This window comes from Rhipicephalus microplus, chromosome 3, assembly GCF_043290135.1.
Source record: "Rhipicephalus microplus isolate Deutch F79 chromosome 3, USDA_Rmic, whole genome shotgun sequence".
NCBI classification, from domain to species: domain Eukaryota; kingdom Metazoa; phylum Arthropoda; class Arachnida; order Ixodida; family Ixodidae; genus Rhipicephalus; species Rhipicephalus microplus.
In genome coordinates this window covers 237,988,341-238,002,324 of record NC_134702.1, presented here as the reverse complement: position 1 = coordinate 238,002,324, position 13,984 = coordinate 237,988,341, and the positions used below count along the sequence as shown (strand labels likewise).

Genomic DNA, 13,984 nt, shown 5'->3' with positions numbered 1-13,984 from the left:
CAGCTTGACGAGGCCACTGGCCCCCTCATTGGCGCCGAAGAGCAGTGATGCAACAACAAGAAACCAACATAAATCAGCATTATATAATGCAATAGATATATAAAAAAAACAATAATGTCTAAGTATGCAAAATTGCAATCTTTTGCAGAGACAAAGAAAAAAATGAAGAAAAATACCACATTACAATAACGTACTTCCTACGTGACCTTAATTATTCGTGCGCGCGAAATTTAAAAATGACAAGCATCAGAAGAATGCTTTTCAAGAATTATTTGTCTTGAGTTTAAAATAACTGTGTATGGCTTTAAAAGACATGTTCTCTAATTATAGCCCTTCGCAAATTAATCTGTTTACTAATCTTGGTAAGTTGTTTCCGAGTGTTTGTTTTCCATATATTGTTCGCACTGTCGGTATTTTCCAGTACTCCCTTTTACGTGTTGCATATACAGGGGTGTTTTCTTGAAACCTGTAAAGGCGCTTAAGAAAATCTCATCTGGTTTTTAACTCTTGTTTATATGCCTTACACAAACGGTAATCATATAGTGTTGTGGCTGGAAGTATCCTACATTTTAAGAAATACTCACGTGTGTGGATATGTCTTGGGACATTTTCAATTGTGCGTAAGAACTTTTCTTGTAGGATGTGTATTCTGTGTAGATTTCCTTGTGTAGTAGTGCCCCAAACTAAATGACAATAGTTCAGTCTGGATTGAAACAAAGTGTTGAAAATTAGCATCATAATGTTCTGTGACAGTATATGACGATTGCGGTAAACAATACTAGTCACTTGAGAGAGCTTTGTTACTATAAGCAATCGACATGTCCATCCCAGCATAATGTTTCCTGAAAGACGACGCCTAATGTTTTAAAACTGCATACGAGGGCGATAAGTGAAGATTTTACTGTTAGAATTTTATTAACTATTATTTTTTATTTTTACTGCGAAATACCATAGCTTTTGTTTTATTTGTATTTAACTTGAAACTCTTTTGAGATGCCCATTCGTCTAACTTTTGTAAGGTTAAGTTGGCTTCATCTATTAATTCATCAGCCGAATTCCCTATTAAAAAGATGCTAGTATCATCATCGTAAATTATAAATTTTGCCTGAAGATTCATGGCAATAATATCATTATTATAGAGATTAAAAAAGAATGGGCCTAATATACGGCCTTGTGGCACACCTGAAGACAAGGCAAGGGGACTAGAGATATCCTGGTTTATGTCGACTCACTGAATACAATGTTGTAGATAGGATTGTATGAGTTCTGCCGCCTTGCCGCGGTAGCCATAGCGTAACAGTTTCTCTAATAGAAGGTTAGGATTTATAAAATCGAATGCTTTAGTTAAGTCAAAAAAATTTTAGGACTAATTTTTTTCGTTAAGTGCTGTTAATATTAAGTCTTTTTGAGCCAATAACGCCAGTTCAGTGCTAAGACCTTAGCGGAAAGCAAATTGTAACGGTGTTATAAAGTTATGTTTTTCTTCAAATTCAGTAAACCGATTTAAAATTATTTTTTCAAGTACTTTTGATAATACTGGAAGAATAGATATAGGGCGATAGTTACACATGTCATTTTTATTACCCTTTTTAAATGAAACCGTCACACGTGCAGCTTGCATTCTGCATGGAAAGACAGCCTGGTTTAGACACAGGTTGAAAATGTAAGAAAGAGGAGGTGCTAATAGAACAATTACATGCTTTATGGGTTTAATCACGAAGTCATCTATGCCTTTTGCTTTACTGGTATTTAAGTGATGAGTTATATATATTACTTCAGGCTTATTTACATGGTTCAAAAATTGTGTTTGTATTGTAAGGAAGGCTATTTACATTGTATTGCCCAATGGGAATGTTTGCAACGCTAACAAAATGCTTATTGAAAGCGTTTGCAAGCAGTGTACCGGAGAGCTCTTCACCATTTACCTCTAAATTCGTAATCTTTTCAGGAGTGGTGTTTACTTTTAAGACAGTGTTTAGCCTTTTCCACATAAGCTCAGAGCATTCAGCAGTGGTGGTGAAATAGTTTACAAAGTAGTTACGCCTAGCTTTCTTCATATCCTTATCCAAGTGATTATGACATGATTTTCATTTGTGAAATAGCTCACAGTCTCTAAATTGAATGAATCTGTGGTATAATTTATTCTTCTCCTCGATTCTAGAAATAAGGTTGGGTGCTTATACATTGCTTTCGAATTTTCCACCTTAGCTTCATGCAAATGGCCGGAAAACTAGTTTCATATATAGGTTTAAGAATACGAAGAAAGATTTCGTACGCCCTATTTGCGTCACAACACTTCAACGCTTCCTCCCAAGAAGAAGTATGTTCTATTTGACTACGAAATCGTGATAAAGTTTCTTCTGTAATTATCTGAACAAAATGTTTTAATTTTGGCCTCTCACTACGTAAATGTATGTTGCCATCACTTTTTTTCTTTTTGCCTCAGTACTTAATTTCGAGCATGAACCGACAAGGAATTCTACTCATTCGTCTAGTATTGCTGTTTTTTTTTCATTTTGCATCTTTCGGCACCAAAGTTCATGAAGGGCATAGACAAGAATTTTTTTCATGTGATTGGCTGCACACCTTCTTGTTTTGAAGTAAAGACCGGGCAGTGCTTTGTATGTCATGTCAGAAATAACTTCGGGAGAGGAGGAGAGTACGGGATGGCTACGCCAATCATATCAGGAATACGTGCGACAGGTTTCACCTGCTACGTGCCATGCAAAAATCAGGACTTTTTCTGTGCTCTTCTTGTCTTCTGTTTTCTCTTTTTTTGTGCGCATAGATCACTTGCGCCAGTACTTGGTGAGAACCAACACTTACACTCGCCACTGGTATACGTATGCAAAAGGAAACAGCAGCAGTATATGGGGTGGTATTCGCTTAGGTACTGAAAGGAGCTTGTATTGTTCACTGTGCCCTTGCCAGAAGGCTCATTGACGTTCCTGCAACTGGCTTTATTATTTTTATATCAGGCAAGAGGAGGTTCAACATCAAGATGTTTAAGACCTTCGAAGACGTCTTCAACTGCTTACCAGTGGCTGCCCTTGTATCTGACAAGATTTTCTGCATGCATGGAGGTATGTGCCCGAGACTTCTGCTACCACATTATATAGCAGATTAAAACGGGGTTCAAATAAAAATTGGTATTCCGAATTTAGAATAATCACGCACCACTCCCATAAAAGTATTTTCGCAATCACGTGAAAACCTTGTCGCTGATCAACTGGTCGCGCCAGTTACCGAAAAAACAAAGCCTTTTGTGCCACAGTTTGACATCGGCAACTAGATAGACTCTGTTAACTTTTGTGTAGCAAAATATTAGGAGTTGTACTTGCTAACCTGCAGGCATAGGATGACGCATGACGGCAAGCGACTCAAACTCACCCAACCTTGTGGGCCGCACTCGCAAAATTCAGAATCGCAAAGGTTAGAACATTGGGAAAGATTGAAGCGCGAAGAAAGTGCGGACTAAATGTCGCCCAAAAGAGCACACATCTAATATCTATTATATGGATAATTTACGAAGAACATTTCGCACAAACATTCCAGAACGTATCGATAGGGACCACTAAATTGACTCAACCCTGCACACGAATTCAGAAATATAAAAATTTTGTTCCATGGTCATGTTTCAGCACATAGTGACCGCATGGGGTCCTAATCAAAAAAGACTTTCGACGACTCTCGTCTATGTAGCTAAGCCGAGAAAAACGTTGTTAATAGCAACAGGCTGGTTTTGACAAGACCACACTTATCTCGCACCCCGTTGCCCAGGCTTCCGGTAGAACACTATCGTACATAGACACAATTTCGTTCTGAGCTGCCAAGACATTATTGCGCCAAGTTAACATGGCACGCGGCAGCCCTAAGACTTTGATGAAACGTGAAAAAAAAAGCACTTATTCATGACGCTGCCGCTTACAAGAAGTACCATTCAAAAGTGAGAACGTTTGGAAGTGTTGGTTGTCCATTGTTCTTCAAAAAACAGAGCGCCATAAAATCACGGGATAGAAAGAGACCAAGAAAACCTTTCGCTATGAACTGGTTTCCTTGCAGAATAAGAGCATATATAGGCACCCATTGAAGCTTCAATAAAGAAAAGAGAAGAGAAGGAACGAAAAGAGAAAGAAAGAAATGGCAGCATATCAACGAAGTGAATGATGGATAGTGGGGCGAAGCATCCGTCCGTCCATTCGTTCTTGCTTCCGTCCATTCATGCGTGCGTCTGTGCGGCCGCCCGTGCGTCCATCCGCACGTTCATCTGCGCGTCTGTCCCTGCTTTTGTCCATGCATCCGCTCCTGCGTCCGTCCATCCGTCCGTGCAGCCATCCATGCGTCCGTCCAAGCATCTGTCTGTGTGTCCGTTCGTCCACCTGATTGATATGTGGGGTTTAACGTCCCAAAACCACCATATGATTATGAGAGACACCGTAGTGGAGGGCTCTGGAAGTTTAGACCACCTGGGGTTCTTTAACGTGCACCGAAATTTGAGCACATGGGCCTACAACATTTCCGCCTCCATCGGAAATGCAGCCGCCGCAGCCGGGATTTGAGCCCGCGACCTGCGGGTCAGCAGCCGAGTACCTTAGCCACTAGACCACCGCGGTGGGGCCCGTTCGTCCACCTATTCAGCACTCCAAGTACCACCATCTCGCATCTTTTCATCAAATCTTTCTCATATAGAAGCACCGCCATCCAGCGGACATTTCAAGGACTGAACGAGAGGAGGCACACGCACACTTTCTTAAGGCTTGCGCTTCGTGTCAACTTTCCCCTTTAACCACCTCGAGTTCATGGTATATACTTGTTCACTGTATTCATGGCACTGCGGCCTCAATGCTCGCTAAACCTTTCTAAAGCCTAGGAGGTTACGCCCAATAAGTATAACGTAGCAACTTTTTCTCGTCTTCTGGGCATTGTTGAACAATAAAAAATTCGCAGCGTGCGCGTTGACTAAAAGCCAAATTCCCCTGTCTCTCATGCCCCCTTAGCAGCCATTGGCATGTACATTGAGCCCTATCTTTTATTGTTCAGCACCGCACATGAGAAATCTCCCACAGGCACCACCTTGGAGGTCAAAATTTAAGACTGGTTACACACTACGACTACGACTACGAGAGACAAATGGGTCCCGCTTTAAGGAGCTTTGCCCCTAAAAATGATAATAAAAGGAACACGTGCCTGTGCCAATAATTCATGATCTTATCAGACAACAGGATAGGTGGCACACTGATATATCTGATAACTGGCCTCGCTATATTTGCCGCCTCTACGATTCCTGTAGTCGTTTTTTTTTCCCGGAGGCAATGCATAACTGTCTGATTGAAAAATAGAACGCACTGTGTCCTCGCGTCACACTTATTGCAATAGCCGGCAAGGTGTGCGCAATAACAGGGTTCCCGATACTGGTAATTGTTATGCTCCTGCAAGCGAACATTCAGGCATCTTCTGGTCTGGCCTACATGTAATGCCTACCACATGAAAAACGAATTCTGTACACCACACCTCTTGCGCAGGAAATGTAGCCTTTTTCTTTTTGGTCTCATGGAGCAAACAGGTTTCTGCTTCTTTAAAGGCCAACTCCGGCGATTTTTTGACCATGTCATGGTCGCAGTGGTTCTGTGTTCCTGAGACACTCTTGTCATGCGCCCAACAGCTGAAATCCTCAGCAAGTTTTAGAATAATTGTTCGAATAATGCTAGTTCTGTCGGCGCGATGTATGAAAACTGTCAATGCCGGGCAGAATAGACGCTCAAAGTTTAACTGGGGCCAGAGGGGAACGCGTTGAGCGTCAACTAATATGTCAGAGACTGAAAGCGTATCAGAGCTCTCCGACAGCTGCTACTCTGATGCGAATGATGCTGTTACCTCTCTGTTTTATGGGGCGAAGAGCTCCTTATGCCATCGGTCTTGCGTCCACATTGTATGTAGTAATAGTAATAGTAGTAGTAGTAGTAGTAGTAGTAGTAGTAGTAGAAATAGAAGTAGTAGTAGTAGTAGTAGTAGGAGGAGGAGGAGGAGGAGGAGGAGGAGGAGCCACCTCTAGTTTAGCCCTTGGAATGTCCGCTGGATAGCGGTACTTGTATATGATGAATATTTAATGTGAAGATACGAAATGGCGGTACTTGGAGTGTTCAGTAGGTGGACAGACGCACCGACAGATAGACGCGTGGACGGGGACAGACACAGACAGACGAACACACGGATAGACAGACTGACTGACAAACTCACGGATGGACGGACAGACAGACAGTCACCGAATGAACGCTGCTTAAACACTCTCCTAATGGGACTCCAGCGAGAAATGATTGAAACACACACACGGGCCGTTTTGCTGGGTAACCAGTTGTCCCGCCAGATCACACTGATCCACTTCTCACGGAGGGCACTATCATGTGGAAAGCCGCGATAACAAACACTCTGCGTCTTGTGTGAGTGGTTTGTGCAGCTTACAAATCAACGCCAACTGCCACTCATCACACACTGCTCTACAGGGAACAAGAAATTTCGCGCCAAATTAGCGAAACACCAGCCAAACACCACGAAGGAAGGAAAAACACCGCCGCTGCGGCTTGTGGGCAAAACGCTGCAGCGGCCCAAGTTAGCAATGCCACCAGCTACGTCACTTTCGTTGGCATGCTAAACGTGACGACACACAGGCAGTGTTGCCAATTATTCTGGCAAGTCAGGTGAGCCGTTTCGTGGCAATCATTAAAATTCATTTGCAAACAATCAAAGCATCTTTCAGGCCTGTAGTTTGGCATAAATTACGCTGATGTTCGATGGAATTTACCCAGAAAACTTCACTGAGATCCACTGGCCTGAAGAAATAACTGGAGTTGGCCTTTAAGCTTGTGTAAGTTGAGCTGTAAGTTGAGCGACAAAGAAAAAATATTAAAATTTTCTCGACACGAGAGCATACTGGCATAGACGGGGGAAACAGGTGTTCATGCGCTCGCCGCTCAACAAGCAGGGTTTGACCAAGTGTACAATTCCTTACACTGCTGTTCCACGCCACTCTTAGAATACCAGAATCCCTATTTTAATATTTGGACAGCAGGCTCTCCTAGAAGAACACTGATGCATTACATTACCACTAAATTGAAATCAAACAACAAAAATAGACAGTGTATAGGTACACCAGCATGTAGGCTCAATTACAAAAGCGGGTTTACGCGACAACCAGAATTTTGTTTAGAAAAAATTTATTCCCACAAACGTCAATAACACTCAACAGAACATTTCCTTCTTAGACATACTCTTACGATGATGACAAAACAGACGTCATTTACATGAACATGGATATGAGATGACGTTGAAAGAACATGTACATTCGATGGTTCACACAAACACAACCACAAAAAATACTTCGAAGTAAACAAGAGACACAAATAAAACATAAATATGCATATTTTGCATATTTACATGTTGGCATGCCATTTCTGCCAGCGCATCGACAGATCAGCCTACCAATACCAGGCCGGCCCAAAGACAAGTTTCACTCGTCCGTCATAGACCGACACAAAAGGGCAAGACCAGTGCCGAAGAATTTCCTCTTCACCGATGAAGAAGAGCTCCTCCGACAAAACAGACAGCAGCTCCGAGTACAATCGTTCTAGGATCGGGTAGAGCGCGCGGCGGCGGCGGCCCGCTGCAACCGCCTCGCAGCGGTTGCGCCAGAGGCAGAAACAGCCAGCAACAATGAGAAGACAAGCGAATCGGCCTCGCGAACAACGCCCAGAAGAAATGAAGCGATTTACTCTGAGGCAGTGCAATCCGGCATGTACGGCTCTCCAAAAAACGCGAGCAATGACACAATACCTCAGAAAATGCTGATTTCTTTCCCGAAGGGAGCAGTTCGGACATGTTGCTGACTGGACTATTCTCCACCTTTCAAGGCGGTCGAGAGTGGGAAGCACACCCCATCCCAGGCGCCACATGAAGTCCCGGAGGTGTCCTGGCAGAAAAGAAGCCGTTAAGGTGCTCCAAGACACCCGTCTAGAGCGAGCACGGCGGGCTGGCGGGACCAACGGAAGCAACAAAGCAGCAGTTGCCTCAACTATAAAGTTGTTCAAAACATCTATGCCAGGACAGCTCGACTTGACAAGGCGAAAAAAATGCAACACTTGTTGCATAAAACGCAGGAAGTGTTATTGACGGCGGCCCCCTGTTAATTGATTGATTGATATGTGGGGTTTAACGTCCCAAAACCACTATATGATTATGAGAGACGCCGTAGTGGAGGGCTCCGGAAATTTAGACCACCTGGGGTTCTTTAACGTGCACCCAAATCTGAGCACACGGGCCTACAACATTTCCGCCTCCATCGGAAATGCAGCCGCCGCAGCCGGGATTTGCACCCGCGCCCTGCGGGTCAGCAGCCGAGTACCTTAGCCACTAGACCACCGCGGCGGGTCGACGGCCCCCTGTTAAGTTGCACATTAGGCATCAAATGCCGAAGGTGAGTACCCAGAAAGTAATATGCAAGCGTTCGTGCGAAAGATTCCTCCCCTTGCACTAGGTGCAAAAGGAAGCGCAGTGCCAGCAGCCGACAGCGTATGGACACTGAAGGGAAAGCAAAGCCTCCCTGAGAACGCTGCTGTCCCAGTGCCGCGCGAGAGACCAACTCAGTGCCGCCTGACCAAAAAAAAAAGGAACACAAAGCAGACTGCATTGATCGCACGATACGTAAAGATGGTTGCACGACGCAAGAAATGTACCAAATGCGACCGCAAAATACAGTCTGCGCTAGGTACCTCCGCTCAAGAAGCAGGAAGTCAAAATCCCGTGCATCCTGAATTTTCAGTCTTACTTCTTCGAGAGCGTTTAACCAAACAGATTTGCAAATGCCATAGTGGTTGTATAAAATACCTAAAATACAAAGCGACACGGCCGGCTTAATGGGAAAACCGGCGCTAAGCCTGGAGTTTGGAGAGCCAATGAAGAAATACCGGGATTTAGAGATGTTCAACGCTGTACCTGAAATGTCGCCATACTGGGAAAATACACGCAGGCTGCGTGAAAGGCTATCTTCATCTGAAAGGTACAAGGTTATATCATCAGCGAAAGCTGTGACTTTCACGACACCGCTACCAGGAAGCGCAAGACCCCGAAAACGGGAATCCGCGTCAAGAGCACGCAAGTATGGCTCAAGGCTGAGGACAAATAGCACAGGAGACAATCGACATCCCTGACGGACCCCACGTGTTATGGAAAAAGCGGCACTTTCCCAGCCATCCAGAACTAGTTTGCTTTTAAGACCAGTGTACGTATTTTTAATCATTTCCACAAACGAATGAGAAAAACCGGAGGCTGTGAGCACATTGAGGATATATGCGTGCTCTAGTCGGTCAAACGCTTTTTCCTGGTCCAAAGACACAAGGATACCACACGCAGATCACGACAGAGTGTAGGCTATGATATCCCGTGTGGTGTATGACAAGCTGTGTATTTCTCGTCCAAGCACTGATGAAGTCTCGTGATGACCTACCAGGGTGTTCAACAGACCCCTCAAACGTGGAATGGCTACCGCCGCGAATATCTTATAGTCAATGTTGAGGAGCGTGATAGGTCTCCAATCTTCAGGATTAACAGAAGAAGCATCACCCTTTGGAATAAGCACAATGCGTCCATCTCGAAAACTTGATGGAAATACACCGTCCTCGTAGCATCGCCGGATTACCACGATAAAGGTAGCACCAGTCTCATCCCAAAATCATCAAGTAAAACTCAACAGGAAAACCGTCTGGCCCTAGGGCCCTTCCACATTTCATAGATTTCAGTGCCGCCTTTACCTCTTCAGCCGACGGAGGGATGTGCAGGCAATCCGCAGCTCCTTGAGGAATACGGGGCAAATTTCTAAGCATTGGCGGTGTTTCATCACAGTTAGTCCGCATGGCCGAACATGACATTGCTTCAAAATGCGCCAAGAAAACAGATCGATCACGCGTAGGAAGCCGCTGCGCAAGTGGTATTTGTGCTGTCATAGAGACAGATGGCTCTGATTGCCCAAAAAACGAATGTCTCGCGTAGCACAGCACCTCGAGATGTGCACAGGGGTTGTGTCTACAGCGCCATGCTGCTGCCGCCAGGGACGAAGCAGCAGTCAAGCGTTGAAAGCGTTCACGCAGTTCACGCTGCTGCGCTCGCATCAGCGGAGAAGGCGTCTCGGCGCGCAAAGCAATGCGTAACTTCATCGCAGTATCAGCAAGCTCTTCGGAAATGCGTCGACGAAGCGAACGCCCCTCTACTGCGCATCGCAGGCGCCACTGTGTTTTAAGCGCATCCCAATCTTTAGGACCAGACGCCGTCAGCGACACACGCATTGCGCGTGACAAATCTGATCTTGAGCGCGCGTCCTGCAGGACGCGAACATCAATATCTCAAGGCTTTTCCGAAAAAGAAAATGGAACTTCGAGCCTCAAGACTATAGGCTGATGATCAGATACGTACACAGGAGGAGGTGGGAAGGACGGAACGCATGAATCGGAGACAAACGCCTCTAACGCTCGTTGGATATAAGCCCGGTCGAGCCTGCTGGAGAATCGTCCACGTCGCCATGTCCAAACAAAGGTATATCTGTGCACTACATTGTGCGCGTCTAGTAATGAAAAGTGGTGGACAAGGCGACGCAGCTCGCATGAATTCCAAGCAGACCGGCCCCAGCCAGGACACCTTGTACATCGGTTCGCGTATTTAGAACGCAGTTGAAGTCGCCAATCAGAATGACATCACGACCGTCAAAAAAAAACAAAAACAAATGCAGGTCTCTAAAAAAGTCATTAGACTGTCCAGCTTGCACTGGCCCACACACACACAGTATCCTTAATCTGAAAGAAAAGTAGCTACAGTCTAAAGCCAAAACCCTGCCCACGCCATCGTAAAAAGCATGATGATACCGTAATAGAGCTCGATTAAAAATAATAATACCTACTCCCGTAAAACGAGATGTACCGAAAGAGATATAACAATCTAGGTTGAACTTTCGTTTAAAAGCAAGCACGTCGGATAGCGAGAAGAAATTGGTATTTTGGAGGCACAAAACATCACAATTTGCAGCGCGGGCGACACTAATCACTTCAGCCTGCTTTGCCGGACTGCGAAAACCCTGAACGTTCAATGAAATAATATGCAGTGTAGTAGCCATAATAAAAAGTAAAGACTAACCTGGACGCATAGTTCTAGACGGTGTCCTGAAAAGTGTCCAGGGGACACTTGCTCAACCAAATTACAACGCACTGTTCGACCCTCCAGAAGAGGGTCGAGGTTTTTTGGACCGTTGGGATTTCCCACGGCCATCACTGCGTTCATCGGAACAAGAGCTGGAAGTGTGTCCTCGCTTTGTTTCACGTGGAGCTCCCATTTCGACGTCAAAATCGGCAAGGCTAGACAGTCCGATGCTACTATCCAGTCGCAGGCTGAAGCCGTCTTCTGAAGACGTCTCCTGAGGAGGTACGGACTTAGCCGCCGGCAAGCTTGGATCCACATCTTTGATGCTGGAAGCACTGTCCACGTCTCGGCAGGCCGGTGTAGGCACCCTTTCTGTGGGCGATTTTTTACGTGTACGACGCGATGTCGAAATGGTGGGAGCGGCCGCAACAGAAGAGTCTGTGGTATTTTCGCCACTGTTTTCCGAAATAACAGGGCTCGTAGGGTCAACTCCAACAGCAGCAGCCTGAGAACTAGGGTCATTTGCGCACTGAACATCAGGTGGCGTCAGAGAAGGGACGCCGACGCCGTTTTCAGGGCAGTGCGTTGCGTCTTTCGAAGCGCGCGGTTCCTGCACCAGTGGGGAGGCCGACGCGCCAAGCGTCGCATCAACAATCGCGCTTTCGTTGTGCGCTTCGTTTGAAGGAACTTGTAGGGGTGAGGCCAGCACAGCGTCGGTGACCTCCTCTGCGTCCCCCGAGACGGTAGTTCGTTCCGTTACCGGTGTCAGTGGTGGAAAGGCACCAGCGGCGGCGTCAGAGTAAGAGCGGCGGACAGGGCAAACTACAGTTGGGTGGCCGTCTCCGCAGCGTCGACACGGGTGGTCACATCCTTCACTAACGTGACCGTGCACACCGCAGCGACCACAATACGGTGTTGTGCACTTGGCTCGTAGATGGTCCCCTGAGCCGCATCTTCGACATACACGCTGGAGACCACGGTAGTCAAACGTAGCACGGGGACCGGAGATGCGCAGGTAGTTCGGCACATGATTAGCGGCGTTCATCTCCATTCGAACATACCGCGTTCCAGTGAGTACGCCGCGTCGCCCGCTCATCAAACCACTGGTGACAGTGAGCACCTTACCATATGGGGATAACACTTGGACGAGAGCTTCGTTTGAGACGAACGATGGCAGGAACGGGCAGGCGACGTTGATAACTTGTGGGCCAACTGGAACGACTTGAACATGCTCGCCGCTATTCACCAGGCAGCCAGCATTGACGATTAGAGACATGGAGGCCATGCTCTTTACGGTGACTTGGAAGTTTCGAGCTCCTTGATGCTGCACACAGTATACCTCTGAGAGGCCGACTATTGAGGCCATCGCATCAACGACGGTCTCGGCACTAGTCCCCGTAAGGACAATAACGTCGAAGACAAGCGCCTTCGAAGGCGTCCAAGACGCGACGAGCACCATGACTCGTACTGACGGACGCCCCTGACGTAGAACGATCAGGGACGTCCTTAGCACTTGCAAACCGGGTGAAGCTTCTTAAAGCGGCACGCGTTTGTCCCCCGTAGTAGTAGTCGTAGTGTGTAGAACAACTCTTACATTTTGACCTCCAAGGAGGTGCCGGTGAGAGATTTCTTCTGTGCGTTGTTGAACAATAAAAGATAGTGCTCGATGTGCATGCCAATGGCTGCTAAGGGGGAATGAGAGACAGGAGAGAGTGGCATTTAGTTAACGCGCACGCTGCAAATTTTTCATTGTTCAATAACGCACAGAAGACAAAAAAGGGTTGCTACTCTATACTCGCTGGGCGTAACCTCCTAGGTTTTAGAAAGGTTTAGCGAGCATTGAGGCCGCAGTGCCATGAATACAGTGAACAAGTATATACCATGAACTCGAGGTGGTTAAAGGGGGAAGTAGAGACAAAGCGCAAGCGCTCAAGAAAATGTGCGTGTGTCTGCTCTCGTTCAGTCCTTGGAATGTCCGCTAGATGGCGGTGCTTCTATATGAGGAATATTTGATGAAAAGGTGCGAGATGGTGGTACTTGGAGTGCTGAAGAGGTGGACGAACGGACACACAGACAGATGCAAGAACGGCCGCACGGATGGCTGCACGGACAGATGGACGCATGGACGGACACAGGAGCGGATGCATGGACAAAAGCAGGGACGGACGCGCAGACGAACGTGCGGATGGACGCACGGGTGGCCACACAGACGCATGCATGGATGGACGGAAGCAAGAACGAATGGACGGATGGATGCTTCGCCCCACTATTCATCATTCACTCCGTGGATATGCTGCCATTTTTTTTTTTGAAGAAAGTAGTGGCCAAGTCCGCATACACGCCCCCCATACTTGATAAATGGGAACTAGCTAACCTACCTACGAGTGACAATACTACGCGATGCAAACTTTGTTAGAAGCTTGCCAGGTCCTCGATTTTCAGCAAAACGCGCCTCAACATTAACAAACGAGAAAAGCCTATGCACGTTCGCTTGCGAATGGCTCTCTTTGCACTACCCAGTTACGGCCAGCGCGGTGATGAGGGCGCTGGTGGCGGCGTTTTTCGCAGCGCTGTGTGGCCAGAGTCTGATTTTTATGCGCTGGTTGCTGAAATTCGTAAGAAAACTGCTGCGATGCCTTCCCGCAAAACGGGGATTTCTCTTGCGACGCAAATATTGTGGTTGACCCATAGTTTCTGATTAGTTTAACGATGTTTTCCAGGTCTGTTATTTTTGTCGTGCCGATGGAAATGATGACGCTGGAGCAAGTCATAATGGTGACTTGTTTTGCCAGCACATTTAAAGGGCCAT

The 13,984-nt window shown here is 46.4% G+C and overlaps 1 protein-coding gene across 2 annotated transcripts in view; it reads left to right on the top strand.

Annotated features, from left to right (window-relative positions):
• The window catches only part of LOC119185038 (serine/threonine-protein phosphatase PP1-beta), a 114,584-nt gene that overhangs the window by 44,744 nt on the left and 55,856 nt on the right, over positions 1-13,984 (top strand). For both annotated transcript variants that reach the window (XM_075890828.1, XM_075890829.1), the window contains exon 3: positions 2,979-3,083. In XM_075890828.1, coding sequence (XP_075746943.1) covers positions 2,979-3,083 — 105 coding nt within the window. The remainder of the gene's footprint in view (positions 1-2,978; positions 3,084-13,984) is intronic.